The 17,874-nt window shown below is 40.1% G+C and overlaps 2 protein-coding genes across 2 annotated transcripts in view; both read left to right on the top strand.

Annotated features, from left to right (window-relative positions):
- The window catches only part of foxr1 (forkhead box R1), a 7,586-nt gene extending 6,244 nt beyond the window's left edge, over nt 1-1,342 (top strand). Inside the window, exon 7 of the mRNA XM_050047938.1 lies at nt 1,254-1,342. Coding sequence (XP_049903895.1) covers nt 1,254-1,297 — 44 coding nt within the window. The 3' untranslated portion in view covers nt 1,298-1,342. The remainder of the gene's footprint in view (nt 1-1,253) is intronic.
- Nucleotides 1,343-4,295: 2,953 nt separating this feature from the next.
- Nucleotides 4,296-10,525, top strand: LOC126393315 (dromaiocalcin-1-like). The gene is made up of 4 exons (XM_050049410.1): nt 4,296-4,361; nt 6,219-6,442; nt 7,563-7,888; nt 9,952-10,525. The coding sequence occupies exons 3-4, from the start codon at nt 7,670-7,672 to the stop codon at nt 10,141-10,143; spliced, it is 411 nt and encodes a 136-aa protein (XP_049905367.1). The 5' UTR covers nt 4,296-4,361; nt 6,219-6,442; nt 7,563-7,669; the 3' UTR covers nt 10,144-10,525.
- The last annotated feature ends 7,349 nt before the right edge of the window (nt 10,526-17,874 follow it).

Consider the following 17,874-nt stretch of genomic DNA (forward strand, 5'->3'; position numbering starts at 1 on the left):
TATAGCGCCCCCCTTTGGCCAATTGATGTAATATTGCTGCATTCGCACCCTCCCATGACCCTCTACCACTGTGCCACATTTCACATGGATTGACCAAGTCAGTGAGGAGAAAAACGTGGAACAGACACACAGACACACAGAGTTTTCGTCATTATATAGTAAGATAGGATAAGATTACTGAACTTCCTCCTTTGCTTCTGTTATAATTTCCACAGCTGCTAGAGGGCGCTGTCACAGCGACTTCCTGATAGGACAGATTTTTTAGTTTTTCTTGGAAGTATGCCCTTTTTTTTTTTTTCAACATGTTGTTTAGGTGAACAGTTTGCTGAGTGAGAGTTGTTTTCCCACCGTGTTGGTTGTGTCCATCGTTCCAGTTTTACAGTAGAGTAAGTTAGCTAAATTGTTCGCTAGGTGAGTTGACAGGAGCGAGGCTATAACAACAAATATGGCTACCTAGCAACTGTCAGCCAGCTGAGATAAACGTGTTTAGCACAGCATTGACAAACACATTACTGCCTCACCGAAGTATTTTTGAGCCAGTTACTGATATTGATATTTGTGCGTTAAAAAAAATCAATAATAATTAATCAACCAATATAAATAAAACGGAACTAAAACAATAAATAAATAAAAGGATTAAAAGAAATAATCCAATAAAAATGTTGTACACAACTCATAAAAACATTTTTGATAGGATTCCTTTTAAATTTGTTGTTTGAACTTGGGACCAACAGAATAGTGACACTGTTTCAAAGGAATATTTACTGGGCCACGGTAACGACCTTACGCCACTGATCTACATAGGAAGCAGGCTGTCATCCACGGAGTCCACCATGTTGTTCTACAGTAGCCCAGAATGGACAAACCTACTCTAGATGGGGTTTTCTTGTCAGCCACAGGAGTTCACCTACCTGTTTGGCACATGAGAGAAGTTTCAGTTGTTGCAGTCTGCGACCTCAGTGCTTGATGACACCAAATCCTCCACACTAGGCCTTTAATTTGCTCTACAATGTTTTGTCTGCAAAACTCACCTCTCATCGAATCCACAAACATGTTATGTTTTATTTAATGGTTAAATCCAGTTTGAAACATCATGAGCAGTTGATTTAAACAGTGTTTAAGACGTTGTGATGTGAATCCGTCAGTACACAATGATGCAGCATTTACATTTGCGTGCCTCCTGGTGCCTCTTGGGCAAATTATATCTATATGTTTCAGATGTGTAGGTAAATTTGTGCTTGATTTGCCAACAGTCAAATGGTTCCTGGAGACGGCGCAGCAGGGGGCTGATAGTTGATTTAGGTGTGTCTACTAGTCAAATGATTGTTTTGAAACGTGGAACTCAAAGTAGTGAAGTCAGCTGGGTGCTGAAGGCTCATTGAGCAGCAACAGGTGTTTCTCACTGAGCAGCAACTACAAAACAGCATCAGGGCAGGTAAGAGCTAACTATGGATTTAATTTATTAATGTCATTTAGTGTATTTATGGTCCTTTACAAGCCATTTACAGCTTTACATATGCCATTGTTATTTTGATAAGAAATTATAGTCACGTCTGTCATCTGCCAAAGATATAAAGCAATTTAAAAAAAAAAGTTTGCTCTCACTACAAACAGTAACAGCATGTTTCAATGTGATGCTGTCTGTACAACAGAATTCTGGTAATGAAGATGAGGAGCGGCCTCTCCAGACCCTTTCTCCTCTTCCTCCTCCTCTGCAATACAGAGCCTGGACGGGGATCAGTGGTGTCGAGAAAGTACTCGTACATCCATCACTATTACACCTGGCAGCAGGCTCAAAGCTACTGCAGGAGGTGGGGGTTTATTTCTCTTATTCACATTGTCATCAATAACTATTACACGTTAGAATTAGTAGTGAGGATTATACAAGGCGAGGCTTGAAACTAACACTGATAAACTGCATAGATTAAAAGCTATAGATAAACAGACGTAACTCTTGTCTCAATAAACAATGGAACACGATTTGTTGTTATAACTTTTGTGATCCCTTTATGTTTCATTTAGTCCCATCATTGGTTCGACATTTAGATTTGTCCAATACTACCGGACCCTACCCACTCCCCCTCTGCATGTAGTCACCTTCACAGCTTAATGGAGCATCTTACATCAAGGTGTAAGGTGTCAATACAATGGAAAAAGGAGCTGTCGTTATATTTGGTAACCATGGAGAAAAGTAAAATTACTCCTATTTTACGTTCTTTATATGTATGTGTATAACTTTGATTTGATTCATGGTGCTGTTAAGAGGAATTTTGGTTGTGTATAGTAGCCTTTTGCCATTACAATATATGAATGAATCGATAAATAAGTAAATGAATAAATAGATATTACGTAAAAGGTTCTAAAACTTAACCCTGAGATTCACTGGTGACATTCTGTCTTTTATTTTCATAAACATCCTCTCGTGTTTCACTCTGTTTATAAGCCACTCATTCCTGCGACAGTTCCTGTTACACTTTACTATAAAATAAACACGACTACTGTTTTATAGAGACTAGAGAGGTGCATATTTTAATGGTGTTTATTTTAGTCAAAAAAACCTTGCAACAACTTCAGATTGTTCAGAGGCTTTTAACCAAAACTAAGAAGTACGACCACATCACACCAGTTTTAGCCTCTTTCGTTTTTCTTTCTGTCTTAGGATTGACTTTAAAATCTTATTGATTACTTTTAAGGCTCTTCATGGCTCTAGATTACATTTCAGACCTGTTAGTCCCTTATGAACGTCTGCGTAGTTTGAGATCCTCGGTCAGAGGTCGTCTGCATGTCTCAGAGTCCAGGCTGAAGACCAAAGGGGACAGCCCTATTGCAATCAGGGCCCAGAAGCTCTGGAATAACCTGCCCGAGGATATAAGCCTGTCTGAATCACTGGCTTCATTCAAGTCTCTCCTAAAAACGTACTTCTATGGAGAAGCATACCCTTACTTTATCTGAGCTATCTATTTTTTATTGCTATCTTATTGATTTTATTTCCAATTTATTATCTTGATATTAGTTTTGGCCTTTCTTATTTTATCTTTTACTTTGGTGACTCTTTATTATGTTATTTGTTTTATTCTCCTTGTGTTTTAAATGTGTTTAGTTTTATTGTAAAGCACTTTGTAACGGTGTTTTGAAAGGTGTTATATAAACAAAGTTTGTCATTATTATTGTTATATTTGATCCTAAATACAGTGCATTTAAGATGTTAATGTCTGTATGACAATATTAAATGTCTGTCTTAGTCTGAGCAGTAGATGTTTGTAAGGGTAGTTGCGTGGAACTTTATTTGTACGGCGCCTCCTCCATGACAAACACAGTTCTGCATCAAGTCGGCATCAGTGCAGGCTCGCTATTGGAGGGTTTTCTAACCCACTTGCACTCCTCCCTAGTTGGTATGGGATGACACTCAATGTGATGGACCGTCCGTGTGAACATGTAAACAGTGAAAATGGGTAGGGAGATGGTGTATGGGGTGGTTACAGAAAGGCCCTTGGGTCAGTGCCCCTCACATCAATGTTGCTTTTAGATGTAGAGGGACGGCGTGTCAATGTGCTATCGGTACATTCATTTTGTCTGTTCAAAATCAACTTTGGTTTTCATAGGTACTGAACAGTTTCCACTTATTAAATGCATATACAGTAGTCTCTTTTCAAAATAAACCCAGAATGTATGTAAAAAAAACTTTAGGTTTACTTCCTTAAGTCTAGGCAACAAAAGTACGTGATTAGGTTTAGAAAAAAACGTCGTGGTTTGGCTTAAAATAAGTACATTTGTTACTGTATATGTCACATGACATACATGGCGTTGCCTTTTGGTTTTACACAGGAAACAAACAGCAGTCCAGGTGAAAGTCCAAGGTTTTTTTGACCCATCCACCTCCCCTCCTGCTATTCCACATGGTCTTTCTCACTCTTAATACTACGGCAGTTGCTCAGACTGTCAAAAATGCTGCTGCTGATGCGTCTCAGATCACTGTGAAAGGGTGCCCCTGTGCGTCAGTATCTGACTCCGAGGACCACTGACTAAGCGTTGGTATTTAATGAGTGAGACCGTATAATTTTGTTTTTAGCCACTTGTATTCTGAAGAATAACTTTGCAAATAAAACTGTCTATTTATTTATTTTTTGTTTGAATAGCTCAACTCTCTACAATGACTTGGCCACCATCTATACGCAGTCAGATGAAGACCAGATCATCATGAGGCATTATCATGCATGGATCGGCTTTTACAGAAGCACAACCGACTCCTCTTGGACTTGGACTTGGTCATCCCCGATCTCGTACAACAACTTCAGCAACTGGGCACAAAATGAGCCACACAATAGCAAAACTTGTGCTACTGTCTATTACAACAACATAAAGTAAGTGGATATTGTTCTTTTACAGCCTAAAACCATGTTTTTGTATGTTAGGAAGCTTATATGTAATTTATCAATTTTCTCAAGCAGCCACTTCATTCCATTTCTTAACTTGAAACATTTTTATCTGCTGGTATTGTTAAAGTTATCACTGTGTGGTAGTGGAGGTGTGAGAAATATAAGGATAAGTGTTAACAAGCTGATTTTCAAGATGTGTAGAAAGTGATGGCTGTCAGGAGCTCAGTACGCTGCAACTTAAAGGCACTGAAAACCTTCCCAACCACCTTCTAATCATGAGCGACAGGGTCACAATTATCTGCCAACGTTAGAACAGATATTATTAGATTGACGTGGATTTGTTTTTTATCTGTGCTGTTTTTACATGGTCAGAATTGTTGGCTTTAGGAAGATTAACATGCAAATGGGCAGAACATTACATTGTTATATTCCTTTCAATAGTCTGATTGTGTGACTTTGACATTATTGGAGATGTTTGTTGAATATTTGTCCATCTGTTGTTGGTCCCAAGGTTTTTTTTAGGTCCATTGTTCTGTATGACTTGGCAGCATTTCCATATTCACTGGTATTTTCTGTATTTCCATTGTGTTACTGAAAGATGCACGTGTCTTTATATTAATTGTGCAAATCATACAATGGAGTAATGTTTTACTAATGCACAACTCATAATTATTTTAAGGGAAACTTCTGTATTTTTTAACCTGGACCCCTTTTTCCCATTTTTTTGTGTCCAAGTGACTATTGGAGACAACAATTTTGAAATCGGTCCATTATTGAGAGAGACCGCTGCAGCCAGTGGCGAAAATGGCTGCAACGTAGTCCCTACAAGCAACTGTGCACGGTCAATTTACGTTCATAAAAGGCCTTGTTTTTGCCACTGACAGGCTCAGATTGTTATTAGAAGTGTTTGAAACATTACAGAAATGGCCCTGCAGAGAAATGAAAGGTTTTTCCTTACCTTTCACTGGTTTGTTATTGTGACCAAATCTCGCTAAAGGACAAGTCTCGTTCTGAAATCTCACGAGAGGAACGATGGAAACGAAAGTGAGAGTTGGAGAGAGGAGTGCCGGAAAGACGTAGTTTGGTTTTATCCAAAAAAAAATTCAATGTCATGGCTGAATATTCAGCTACTACAATGTGGAAAAGTGTGTGAGATTTCAGAACCAGACTTGGTTAGAAAAAACAACAAACAGACCAGATCAACAAAAGGTAAAGAAAAAAGCAGCATTTCTCTGTAGGGTCTTTTCCATAGTATTGTCAGGCGCTAACAATAACAATCCGAGCCTGTCAGTGGCAAAAACAAGCATTTTTAGTGGACGTAAATTGACAGTACACAGTTGCCTGTAGGAATTACATTGCAGCATGTTTTGCTGCAGTGGTCTCTGGATCCATTTTAAAAATGGTCTAAAAAAATTGTCTCCATTAGTCACTTAGACATAAACATGAAACATGTCCAGGTTACAAAGTACCAAAGATTCCATTTTATGCATGATTTAAATCAAAGTATGTTTCAAGTAATTGAATCAGCATTTCTTAATTGATCTGTTAACTAATCACGTAAAGTCATGGTAACTTGAATTTTGTTACTGGGGAACAGGAATGCCTGATACATCCTGCATTAATTCATGCTTTAAACCATCATGAGTCATGTATTAGTGAAGTATTACTTGAGAACATGAGTCACAACCTTGTTATGAAATGTTGCCCAAAATCATCAGAAACACTGACGCGGCCTTACATGACTAACACAGTCAAGTGTAAACACTTAGGAAAAGTTTTTCTTATGCAAAGGATAAATTGAGTTAATGCATCAGATTTTGTTGTTCTTGTTTCTCTTTGAAGGTTCTATGGCCACCGGTGTGATGGATATTTTTTCTTCTTTTGTCATAAGCACCCCTTCAATCCTTTCAAATACACTTTTGTACCAAAGTCACTGTCATGGTCTGATGCCCGGCGGTACTGCCAGAGTCTGTTAGGTGATCTGGCAACTTTCACACACATCTCCTTTGTGAGCTCAGCTGTCTATCATCGGGACTTTCCAGTCTGGACTGGACTGCACAGAGATGGTAAGACAAACACGATCACAACCTGTCATGCTCTCATTAACTACCGATGTAAATTTAGCCTATAAACTCATTCATTTTCTACGATGGGCCCAAATCTGTTAAGTCAGTATCTCAAGTAGCTAAACATTCATCTCACTCAGCTCTCTCAGGAGTCAGATATTATTCTGTAGCTTTGTGCTGATACACATCTGGACACAAAAAGTTTTATATGTGGTAGCAAGATTGAGCTAAATGTGCTACTGATATTGATAGAGCCACAGGCAACCATCATGCAACAGCAATGAGCCATTTAATGACCTAAAGATGTATTTCACTGCTGGAAAGATGGTCTTTTCATAAACCTGGGCTGTCTATGCAGTAGACAGAAGCAAAAATTAAAAAAATTGGTGCTACATGATCAGAGAAAACAGAGGAAACAGGCTGTGGCAGTTGCTTTTGCTCAAGAGATAGAAAACCTATGACTATCAGAATGCACTCCACCTCACCGGACCAATAAATGCTCCCGCTGGTGCGTGATGTAATGCGATCTTGGCTGTTTAACTACAGCAGACAATATGGCAGGTATCAAGTAATTTCCAGAAAGCTAACAGCCTGTTATTCTCATATTACAGCCAAACAGTGCACTGAAATATGTTTCTGAAAACATTTCTGGTTAGAAATAGGCAACACAGAAACAGAGTCTTGGCTTATGTTTGATCAGCACTGTCTAGTTTTACTGTTTGATTGGAGTTAGGGTTGCGTTTGAGCAACAGAAATGGAGGCGGGTGTCTCATGATCCACTTCTATAGTCATTTCTGTAGTGACGGGCATATGAAAATGCAGAAGCACAATCTGTAGTTTAAGCAACAGCCCTAGAGCCAGCAAAAATCCGCCAGAGGGGGTTTGAGCTGGGTGATGAGCAGGAAGATCTGAGTGCTGGTAAGATGGAGAAAAGTTTACCATAGTTGATTTACACATACACAAACATGCAGAAGGTCATAATGTTTTTTTTCCTGTTTTCTTGCTCAGTACAATTCACCCCTTCCCATGAAGCTGATGCTGCGATGCATAGTTGACTTTCTGACAAACAGTTAACAGGCAGACTTTCTCCTCACCTCAAGTTTCAAAATCTGCTCTGCAGGGGGAACATGGAAGTGGAGCGCCGGGGTGTCGGAGTACAGAAAGTGGGCATCAGATGAGTCAGGGAACAACGGAGACTGTGTCACCATCTCCTCTACAGAGAAAAAGATGGCTACCCAGGACTGCTCTGCCCGGTTTCCCTTTGTCTGCCTCAAGGACAACTTGGTTCTGGTGAAGGAGAACAAGACGTGGGAGGAGGCGCTGGAGCACTGCCGAGCCCTACGGTCACCCACCTATTACCACCTTCGCTACGAGCTGGTCAGTGTGCAACCTGGACAAGACCATAGCTACATCATAACCAGGATCATGGAGGCCGACACTGAGGAGGTGGGTTTATATTCAGTGACGTGTGTAATACATGCTGAGATTGTTTTATAGGTGCTATTTATTAGGGTGCAACAACAGACTACGCATCTCCACTGCACCGCTACCCATTTGAAAATATGAATTAATTTATAGCTAAAAACAGGAAGTGGGGGCTCTTTATCAGATTTCAGGCGCCGTGCATCGTGAATCATTCTTATTTACTATACGGAGTGCACTTTATTTACTTTGACACTACACCTTCAATATGTGTGAATGGTGTAGTCATGCGACACATCTGACTTGAAAATGATGATTCATAAGTATCAGAAATCTCAATTTACTGCTCAGTGTTGTGTACCGCCTGCAGAGCTCACCAGTCCTTCATTGGGCTTAACCTTACGGACAAAAAGTCAACCTGTCACTGTCATATTCACAGCAGTATATAGTAAAACCAGCATGTTACTGGTCTGTGAGAGGAAACACAGGGAAACATTCAGACTCCACACACAAAGACCCCACTGAGAGTTGAATATGGGACTTCCTGGCTGAAGGTCCCCAACTACAGAATAATAGAATAATAATAGCTTTTAACAGCTTTTAGCTACAGCTGGTGCAATAAAATTATTGAGCACTGGTCCCTGATAGATAACATTAAAGAAATATGAAATATAAATGAAAGTAAAGAGATCATCCAGAGAAGATGTTGCAGTTGGTATCACTCCCAACTCATCAAATACTGACGCTGGGTCAGTGGCCCATCAGCGTCAGACACTGGAGCACAGAGGCACCATGTAGCAGTGGTATCGGACACATTTCTTGATGCTTTGGACAACTACTGTAGTATAAGGAGCAAGAGTAGGGTGGTTGGAAGCAGAAGTGGACTGGTCAAACAAACTGCGGACTTTCACCCGGGAGCCTGCTGTTCATGCCCCATTTGAAACCAGAAGTCAAGTGAGTTATTTCAAGTGCACCGCAGCGTGCTAGTATGTGTAGGATTCTGTGCTTGTTATGTATGTCACATGACGTTATATTATGTTGGTAACAAACTTGCTTATTGTAAGCCAAACCGTAATGTTTTTTTCTAAACCTAGCCACGTATTTTTGTTGCTTAAACCTAAAAAAAACTTCTTCTTTTTTAACCTATGTTTTTAATTTATTTTGAAAGGAGACTGTATGCATTTAATAAAACTGTGAAAACTGAAGTTTATTTTGAAAAGCCACAATGAATATAATGAGTGGGCGGTGGTGTGGTGGTTAGCACTGTCGCCTCACAGCAAGAGGGTTGCCGGTTCGATCCCGGGTGTGGGAGCCCTTCTGTGCGGAGTTTGCATGTTCTCCCCGTGTCAGCGTGGGTTCTCTCCGGGTACTCCAGCTTCCTCCCACAGTCCAAAGACATGCAGGTTAATTGATAACTCTAATTGTGAGTGTGAATGGTTGTTTGTCTCTATGTGTCAGCCCTGCGATAGTCTGGCGACCTGTCCAGGGTGTACCCTGCCTCTCGCCCAATGTCAGCTGGGATAGGCTCCAGCCCCCCCACGACCCTCAAGAGGATGAAGCGGTTAGAAGATGAATGAATGAATGAATGAATATAATGATTGTAAACTGACATGCCGTCCTTGAACGTCCAAGGCTGACGTATATTTTGAGGTGTGACCAAGCTTGGATATTTGACGAGTGAGAATGTGCTGTCTCATAATACATTCATGTCACGCTCAAGATTAAAAAATACAGGCTGTTGATGATGATTATTTTAAGTACTGATTACCAGACATTAAGATGGTTCCCGTTTATTCCAGGGAGAGCCTCTCACTCAGAACATATGCTTCTTTGCTGTGCGGCCTGCTCATTGGCATCTCTCTTTCATCAGAATGGCCCATAAACTTTACACTGACATTACATCATGCTCACAAAAAGCTTCCTAGGCTCATGAAATGTACAATTATCGAACCTTCATGAAAATTAACTGTACAAATAGTTATAATTGACCTTCTTTGCAGTTTTATAGACGTCTCTTTTATGTAGTGGTCTATGGAGAAATGCTTTGAGAGCAGCAGGTGGAGGTTAACGAGCTGTTTCCTCCACAGGTGTGGGCAGGCCTGCGTTTCCTGGCCGGTCATTGGCTGTGGGTGAACTCTGTGAGTATGTCGTACTCTGATCTGCCCGTCTGCCCCTCCGAGGGGCAGCACTGTGGAGTCTTATCCAAGAATGACACGGGCAGTATGGAGATCATAGACTGTGCTGAGAGAAGGAACTTCCTGTGCTATAGTACATCCTGACATCACTACCATCGTCTGCATCAGAGGTTTATATTCACGTGCTGTTCAAGTTGATAGTTTAGTCTTTGAATACATTAATGGAACATGTATCATACTAAGGAACAACAAATGTTTTATCAAGCTTTATGATAAACTTTGACTCAACCCTCTTTAATAAGTAAGCAATACTCAACATGGCCTGAGGACCAAATCTGGCCCCCAATAGGGTGCTGAGTGGCCCTGCAACCATTTTCTAATTCACAATAAAAATAAACTAAGTCACACAGGGAATTGTTTTGGTACTTTTAACATACGTAAGGTGCCAGAGTGCAAAAAAAAGCATCAAAATAGAGCTTGTTTATCCAAAAAAATTGCCGATGGAGGATCCCTCACCCCCGATAGAGCTCCTAGCTAAGCCCCTGATGTCTTAAAATCCTAGAAACGCCCCTGCATCCTAGAAACAAACATGTATGAGGCTTCTGCGACTGGCCCCTGGCCTTCTGTCATTTTGCAAAGTGTCTCTCAAGGCAAGCAAACTGAGTATCCTGGTCCTACACGCTTGGCACACAGGAGAAGTTTCAGTTCTCCAACCTCATCGATCGAAGCTAAAAAATCAGTTCAAGGTCCACACAGTTTAATATAGTCACGTCATGTATGTGTTTGGCTATGTTGCTCAGTTAGTTTGCTGTCACTGTCAAGTATCTGTTTGTTAGTCACTCATTCTACAGCAGAAAATGGCACTTCAAAATAAAAGCTCTGTGCTGGAAATTTACTGCACTTTAAAAAAAAAAAAGTGTGTTTTTTGAGCCCGGTCTCACTCCAAAGGCGTCGAAATCCAGCACTTGGGCAGTGACTTGTGATGTCAGAAACCAACAAAAGAAGGCGTCCTTTAACATCAGCCATTATAGTTTAGCGGTGCCTGGTGGCGTCAGGGGGAAACACGGCGGGACAAGGACGAAAGTTAAGGTGGCGAAAATCCGTGTGGTGCAGGTGGGAGAGGTGGTGAATGGGTCCAACAAACACCGACTTTCACCTGAGAGAGCGATGTTCGCATCCTGTAAGATTCTAAAGCCAAACCCTGTTCTTTTGGGAACTGCCTATTGGTCCGACAGCCCATTGTTCCGACCATATTAAACCCATTGTTCCGCAGTCTGTTCCGAAATCATCATGATGCCCTGTGGTTAAGGTCTGGTTAGGTTTAGGCACAAAAACCACTTGGTTAGGGTCAAGAAAAGATCATGGTGTGGGTTAAAATGAAAAAGAAAGTGGCAAACACATAAGCCGTGAGCCTGCTTTGCCTCAAGCCTTTCCCAGCTGATCCAGAGCCGGTCGCGGTGCACCATACGCCCGCCGGGAGCCGTTCAGCACCGCAGACCGCAGGACTAATGGGATGTCGGACCAATGACATGGACCCGTTCTTTTCTCCTAAACCTAACCATGTCTGTTTGTTGTTAAAGGAAAAAAAATGTCAATTGGCAGTGTTGTACCGACGTAGTGCGTTTATTGTGAAAGAGACTGTATATATCTTGAAAGAAGAGAATTTGACATGGTGTCCCAGAACGTCAACAACCAACGCACCTGGGGTACCTTGCACGTCACATGTGGACGTGGAAAGGCCATGACGAAGCACGTTAATATGTGAGAGACTGTGTTGTTTTTTTCCAAACTTGACATGTTTGCCAGTCACTTGCGGTCCATTCAGAAGGGACCCGTGACCCACTTTTGGACCGTGATCCACCATTTCGGAACCACTGCACTGGACCTTTAAGAAATAAAGTTTCATAAATTTTAACTTAAACATTCAATTGCAATAAACGATAAATAAAGTAGTTACCATTAACCAGTGGTAACAAAAAAACAATTATCCACTGATAAGGTGTTTTAGTGTGCTCAAAAAATCTTTACTAAAACAACCTGAAAACACAAGATGTTAAATGGCTGTTTTGAACGAGCGTTTCCTGGCGTTCACTTATAATATGAGTAAATGAGAGTAATGCAGATGTTACTGTAGTTGCCAGAATGTTGTTTGTCAAGGTTTCATAAATAAGTGATGATCATCAAAAGTGGAAGTCGTTTTAATTTTAAATTTTAGGGAGTACTACTGCCTGAGTGCTCAACATTTAACACTTAACACTTCATAATATTTTGTAATGGTTATAGTTTATGGTTGTTGTAACTGTTAGTTTGCTCACGATATACATGTATATACTTTTCCATATTTGTACAATGTTAACTCATAAACTTTCACAAAAAAACACATCCTGTGTGGTTTGTTATTCGGGTGGCCACGGTGCACTTTTCACACTCCTCAGCTGAGCAGAGATGGACGAAATGATTAACAGGGAAGCTGGCCGCTCCAAAAACACGTTCATAACTCACTGTGAACCACGTCCATGTTGTAATGGAAACACTGGAGATGAAACTGATTCCTGTCACTGATCAGAGTGTTGCTGTGCAGAGAAACATACTCTCTGTAAATCACTGAAGTCAGCTGGAAGAGTATCAGTGTTGGCCGGCTCACACACACACACACTCGCACGCTTGCACAGGGCATGTCCAGTATAACAGAAGCGTCAGCATGCAGAGGAGTTGATGGGATTACTGTCCTGCTGTCTTGGGGCTGATGAACAAGACGATTATGGTTTTTGAAACATAAAAATGAAATTAAAACAGGATATGTGGAAGGTATTTAAAGCTGTGAGCGCTGGTTCTCAACCTTAGCAGCTAATCCCTCACTGTGTTTAATGAAGCTGGCGGCTATTCAGTCATGAATGTTTCACAGATGTGTCATATGCTCGTTATGAGCGAGCGATGGAAACCTTTCCAGGAAGGCAGAGTCGTAGAAACCCAGTCTCTCCCCCGGAATTGTGTGTGTGTGTGTGTGTGTGTGTGTGTGTGTGTGTGTGTGTGTGTGTGTGTGTGTGTGTGTGTGTGTNNNNGTCTGTGTGTGTATGTGTGTGTGTGTTTGTGTGTGTGTGTGTGTGTGTGTGTGTGGGCATTAGGATTGCCTGTGAACGATGTGATTTAATTTCAGTCTGGTCAGTAGTTTTCAGAAATTGTAAGGGGTGAAGTGGGACACTTTCTGGTAATTTACCATCTGCGTCATTTTTAATTATGATCTATTATCCAGCACTTATGATACAATTCTAAATAGCAGAGCTCACCATTAACAGGAGACAGAAAGAAACTTAAGTCCAGGTAAAGCAAAAATAAATGTGTGTGGCTGTGTGGCAACATTTCATTCTCATTGTTGAGTTGGTGACCCCTGCCCTATAGTTTGTTCAAAAATAAAATCTCTATTTATTTATTTACGTATTTATTTTATACTTTATTTTTTCAAGCCCATTTTCATATGTACAGCTTATTTGCTTTTCAAATCATTACAAAGAAATATCGATATTTGGTTTTTTTTCCTGTTTGCCTTAAAGAATTTCATATACTTTGCTCATCATGTTTTTGTGTTTTCCATTATATGATGAATATCCTGTGTGTTCTTTATGTTTACTTTTTAAATAACTTCTTATTTGTAGATATAAGAAGAGTCAATCTCATTTTTCCCTGAACATTTGCCACAATCGACTTTAAATGCATTGTATAGAAGTTTTTCTAAAGGCAGAAGAGAGAGCACCTCTTTTAACCACTGTAAGAATGATGGGGCTTTATTTGGCTTCCAGTTAAAAAGAATATGTCTGCGAGCCACCAGTGAGGCAGATGTTATGGCATTCATCTGCAGAGTTGTGACCTTGCAATTTGGGAGGAGGAATACCAAAATGGTGATGTGAAAATCAGGTTCAGTTTTTTTATTATTATTATTGATTTTATAATATTTCCTCCTGAGACCCAAACTTGTGTTTGGTATGCATTTTCAATTTCTCCTAGTTATTTGGGATCAGTCGGACCTGATAAGTAAAAGAAACTAAATATTGTCGACAATAACAATATCACATTGTCCTCAAATAAGATGATAATAAAGTCCCAGTGTCCTCAAACGAGACGATAATAAAGTCCCAGTGTCCTCAAACGAGACAACAATAAAGTCCCAATGTCCTCAAACTAGATGGTACTAAAGTCCCAGTGTCTTCAAACGAGACGATAATAAAGTCCCAATGTCCTCAAACTAGATGGTACTAAAGTCCCTATATCCTCAAACGAGACGATAATAAAGTCCCAATGTCCTCAAACTAGACTATGTGCCAGTTTCCTCAAATGAGACAACAATAAAGTCCCAATTTCCCTTAAACGAGACAACAATAAAGTCCCAATGTCCTCAAACGAGACAATAATAAAGTCCCAGTGTCCTCAAACGAGATGATAATAAAGTCCCAATGTCCTCAAACTAGATGGTACTAAAGTCCCTATATCCTCAAACGAGACCATAATACATTTCCAATGTCTTCAAACGAGACTATGTGCCAGTGTCCTCAAACATGACAACAATAAAGTCCCAATTTCCTCAAACGAGACAACAATAAAGTCCCAATGTCCTCAAACAAGACAAGAATAAAGTCCCACTGTCCTCAAACTAGATGGTACTAAAGTCTCAATATCCTCAAATGAGACGATAATAAATTTCCAATGTCTTCAAACGAGACAACAATAAAGTCCCAATGTCCTCAAACTAGATGGTACTAAAGTCTCAATATCCTCAAATGAGACGATAATAAATTTCCAATGTCCTCAAACATGACAACAATAAAGTCCCAATGTCCTCAAACGCGACTACATCCCAGTGTCCTCAAACGAAACGATAATAAAGTCCCAGTGTCCTCAAACGAAACGATAATAAAGTCCCAGTGTCCTCAAACGAGACGATAATAAAGTCCCAGTGTCCTCAAACGAGACAACAATAAAGTCCCAATGTCCTCAAACTAGATGGTACTAAAGTCTCAATGTCCTCAAACGAGACAACAATAAAGTCCCAATGTCCTCAAACAAAACAATAATAAGTTTCCGATGTCCTCAAATGAGACTACATCCCAATGTCCTCAAACGAGACAACAATAAAGTCCCAATGTCCTCAAACAAAACAATAATAAGTTTCCAATGTCCTCAAATGAGACTACATCCCAATGTCCTCAAACAAGACGATAAGAAAGTCCCAATGTCCTCAAATGAGATGACAGTAGAGTCCCAGTGTCATCAAACAAGACAACAATAAAGTCCCAATGTCCTCAAACAAGACAACAATAGAGTCCCAATGTCATCAAACAAGACAACAATAGAGTCCCAATGTCATCAAACAAGACAACAATAGAGTCCCAATGTCCTCAAACAAGACAATAATAAAGTCCCAATGTCCTCAAACAAGACAACAATAAAGTCCCAATGTCCTCAAACAAAACAATAATAAGTTTCCAATGTCCTCAAATGAGACTACATCCCAATGTCCTCAAACAAGACGATAAGAAAGTCCCAATGTCCTCAAATGAGATGACAATAGAGTCCCAGTGTCATCAAACAAGACAACAATAAAGTCCCAATGTCCTCAAACAAGACAACAATGAAGTCCCAATGTCCTCAAACAAGACGATAATAAGTTTCCAATGTCCTCAAATGAGACTACATCCCAATGTCCTCAAACAAGACGATAAGAAAGTCCCAATGTCCTCAAACAAGACGATAAGAAAGTCCCAATGTCCTCAAACGAGACAACAATAGAGTCCCAATGTCATCAAACAAGACAACAATAAAGTCCCAATGTCCTCAAATGAGACTACATCCCAATGTCCTCAAACAAGACGATAATAAAGTCCCAATGTCCTCAAACGAGACAACAATAAAGTCCCAATGTCCTCAAACAAGACGATAAGAAAGCCCAATGTCCTCAAACAAGACAACAATAAAGTCCCAATGTCCTCAAACGAGATGACAATAGAGTCCCAGTGTCATCAAACAAGACAATAATAAAGTCCCAATGTCCTCAAACAAGACAACAATAAATTCCAAAATGTCCTCAAACGAAATGACAATAGAGTCCCAATGTCCTCAAACCAGACTACTTCCCAGTGTCCTCAAACAAGACGATAATAAATTCCAAAATGTCCTCAAACGAGATGACAATAGAGTCCCAATGTCTTTAAATGAGTACATCCTAATTTACAGCATCTTAGCTTGTTATTGTTGCTAAAATTGGTCAAATTTGTTGCCATATCAAACTACAAACATTATTAATCATAAACAAGTTTCAATCTTGTCCACTTTTGTGTCGGGTTCAGATGGAGAGATGGCTGCCATCTTGTTTTTACATGGATTAATGTATTGTGCTCTTACTACCACTAGATGGCACAAAAAAGTGTTCATGGACAAGGACAACAGGTCTAAGTTAAGCAAAATGAAGTATGAGGTCCAGTAAATCCAAAATGTGGACTCCAGGTGAGGTGCAGTTAGATACTCATTAGGTGACTCCCTCTGGCAGGCTGCTGACACACTGAGGATCATCCTCGCTCTCTCTCATTAGCATTCAACATGACACTGAAAAAATATCACTGACTTCTCTATAGCGCTAATGTTCCCAAAAAAATTTGAGCACAGAACCAAAAAGCCACCCTCTTCTGCTCAAACTCAGAGGCTGACTTAAAAGAGATCTGATGAAGCATGAAATCTGAACCGTGACCTTCCAGCTGGCTCAGAGACAGAGATGACCTTCAGCCAGTGGTGCTGCCTGCAGGACTGTGTGGTTCTATTGTCAGCAGCAACACAGCTAAAGCGGTCCATTCATTTGTTAAGGAGTCACATTTAAGTCTTTTTTTAATTGTACGTCATTAGAAATTTGGTGCAAAGACATAAAGAAGCTTCGTGTCAAGGGGACATTAACTGGATTAGAGAAGTTAAGCTCAAAATTGACCCGAGTAGTTAAAGGAGCTGACGTGACTCATTCTTGCCTTGACCTTTGGAAAAGCTGATGTCAGAGTTTTGTTGTGTTGTTTGTTGATGCAGGCAGACACAGACCCTGCAGTCTACAGCTGTGCGATCTGACAGAGAACCTCAGACCACATTCTGGTTCTGGGTCGCTGTCAGAGGAAACCCAAACATTTCAGTCACTCCGGCATTCTTGAAATTTATTACAGAAAAATGTTAAACATATGAGCTCACCATGTGGTCGTCTTCATTATCATCTTAACGACTGAAGGAAACAGGCTAATGCTGTGTCTTAAAGTGGATACTTAGTAAGTACCAGCGGTGGATGACGTACCTGAAGACATACTTGAGTTAAACTAGAGAGATTTTACCAGGAAACTACTTTGGTAAAAGTTTAGGTCACCTATTCGAACATTACTTAAAGTTCTAAAGTATCTGTGGCCGGTTGCACAAAACACCTTAAGTTAAGATTTCCCTTAAAGTCTCAGTTAGAGTTGCACAAAACACCCTTAAATCTTCTCCTTAAGGTGTCCTTAAATCATTCACTTAAGTATTTATGGTTTTCTCCTTGTCTTGGTCTTATACTTATATTAAGGAATTCCTGGACAATTGCACAAAAGACCTTAGCAACCAAAGCAATCTAAAACAAAACTTAAGGTACCTCTGACGTTATCTTAACTGCAACATGATGGAGTTTATGGTGATAAGTGAAAAAACCAACGCACCCTGGGGAGACAGTGCTGCGACCAGGAGAACCCAGCAGACATACTTTTGATTTTACACTTTAGAGTTGAAAGAATTAATTTTCGTTGGAATTTTCCTACATTTGTTTTCTGTTTATTGGTATTTGAGGTTCAGATTTACTTTGTAGTTTGTACTTTCTATGATTGTATT

This window comes from Epinephelus moara, chromosome 1 (assembly GCF_006386435.1).
Source record: "Epinephelus moara isolate mb chromosome 1, YSFRI_EMoa_1.0, whole genome shotgun sequence".
NCBI classification, from domain to species: Eukaryota; Metazoa; Chordata; class Actinopteri; order Perciformes; family Serranidae; genus Epinephelus; species Epinephelus moara.

Excerpts from the sequence above, each read along its gene's own strand:
- LOC126393315 (XM_050049410.1), top strand. The coding sequence starts at position 7,670 with ATGGCTACCCAGGACTGCTCTGCCCGGTTTCCCTTTGTCTGCCTCAAG. Across the intron at positions 7,889-9,951 it reads TGGAGGCCGACACTGAGGAG|GTGTGGGCAGGCCTGCGTTT; the intron begins GTGGGTTTATAT and ends TTTCCTCCACAG.